We start from the raw sequence: 1,394 nt of genomic DNA on the forward strand, positions 1-1,394 counted from the left end.
ATTACCTTTTGTCAAAAAAAAAAAAAAATCGCAACCTTGAGAGTTCCTTGTCACAGAAAACGGAGATCTATGATCATGTTTAGGGGTAACTTGCTTAACCCTTTTGGTGTAGGCGGTTATGACAATCAAGAGGGTTTAAAGAAAGAAACAGTAGGTTGTGGATGAGAAACTGCTCGGTCATGAGGGAAGCGATGTACCAGGCGGGGAAGTACTCGAGGGTAATGAGGCCCATGAGGTTGTAGCTTCTCTCGGTGTAATCCCAAGGACAAGCTCCATATTGCCGTAGTATAAAACCTGCAATGGTAGAAGGAAGTCAGAACATCGTTTAAAAAAATTATATCCTAACAGTATATATTATACAGTTATTTAGAGTAAGATTAATGGCGCATTTTTTTGACGGGAAAATCTGTTTTTGACAAAATTTCTTGGTCAGATATCTTCAAACTAACACATTAGGCAACAAACCGCCAACATGGCCGAAGGTATGAGTGATTTCGATGAAAATCTCTAATAAAATTAATTATTTTGTCGCCAATAGATGATATTTTAAACTACCAAGCTGTGGTCATATCTGTGCCGACCAGAAATAGTGACTGGAATATATTGATAGCTTTATTGTTCTCTAGAAGATAAATGCTATCTACTTATAACTGTGTTATTGGCATCCCAGGGATGTTCGAAGATATTTTCATTCTAAACTCGTAGTTTGAAAGGCATATATTTGCTCTAACTTATTAGTAGATCTTTTTCTTAGAAGCTGTTACACTTTTTATAATGTGTAGACGAACTTTTAAAATCTAATTATTAATAAACTTTTGTGCTACATAATATGTAAATATATATGTATTTTAATTATCATTTCCTTTATCTTTATCACTTAATACAAAATGAAGGTAAGGAAAGACTTCCTAAATTCACTATCATTACCAACAGCGTCCAGTCTGTTTCCCCCAAATACTCCGTCAGCCATTACGAAGAGGAACGAGTCGTCACATATTGCAGTAGTTCGTTTCCACGGATATCAAGCAGGCTGATGGGACTGTTTTTGACGAATTCGGCAAGGCGAAGCAACTGAACCAAACCATAGCTTGCTTGCATTTCTCGTCAAAAAATTAGCCTTAAGCAAGAGCGTAACAGTAATGAATAGGTAATGTTACGCAACCAAACTGCCTCTCAGTAGTTCAGGCAAAATAAGTAGTTTCACTTATAAAATAAATATACATATACAGTGTATACTCGGGAAACGGGGAGAGGGTAATGTCTTTAGATTTGTAATCTGTTCATAACATCTATTGTTGAACAGTTTATAGCTCATCAATGGCTTATATAATACACAGTTGAAATACAAATAAGCTTTTTCTTCACATGGGGCGCAAGAGAGAAACGTCACAAAC

At 35.9% G+C, this 1,394-nt stretch overlaps 1 protein-coding gene across 1 annotated transcript in view; it reads right to left on the bottom strand.

The window, feature by feature from the left end:
- Positions 1-94: 94 nt before the first annotated feature.
- The window catches only part of LOC119590503 (transmembrane protein 229B-like), a 4,598-nt gene continuing 3,298 nt past the window's right edge, over positions 95-1,394 (bottom strand). The window contains exon 4 of the mRNA XM_037939152.1: positions 95-294. Within this exon, the coding sequence (XP_037795080.1) occupies positions 95-294 (200 nt within the window). The remainder of the gene's footprint in view (positions 295-1,394) is intronic.

This window comes from Penaeus monodon, chromosome 27, assembly GCF_015228065.2.
Source record: "Penaeus monodon isolate SGIC_2016 chromosome 27, NSTDA_Pmon_1, whole genome shotgun sequence".
Taxonomy (NCBI): Eukaryota; Metazoa; Arthropoda; class Malacostraca; order Decapoda; family Penaeidae; genus Penaeus; species Penaeus monodon.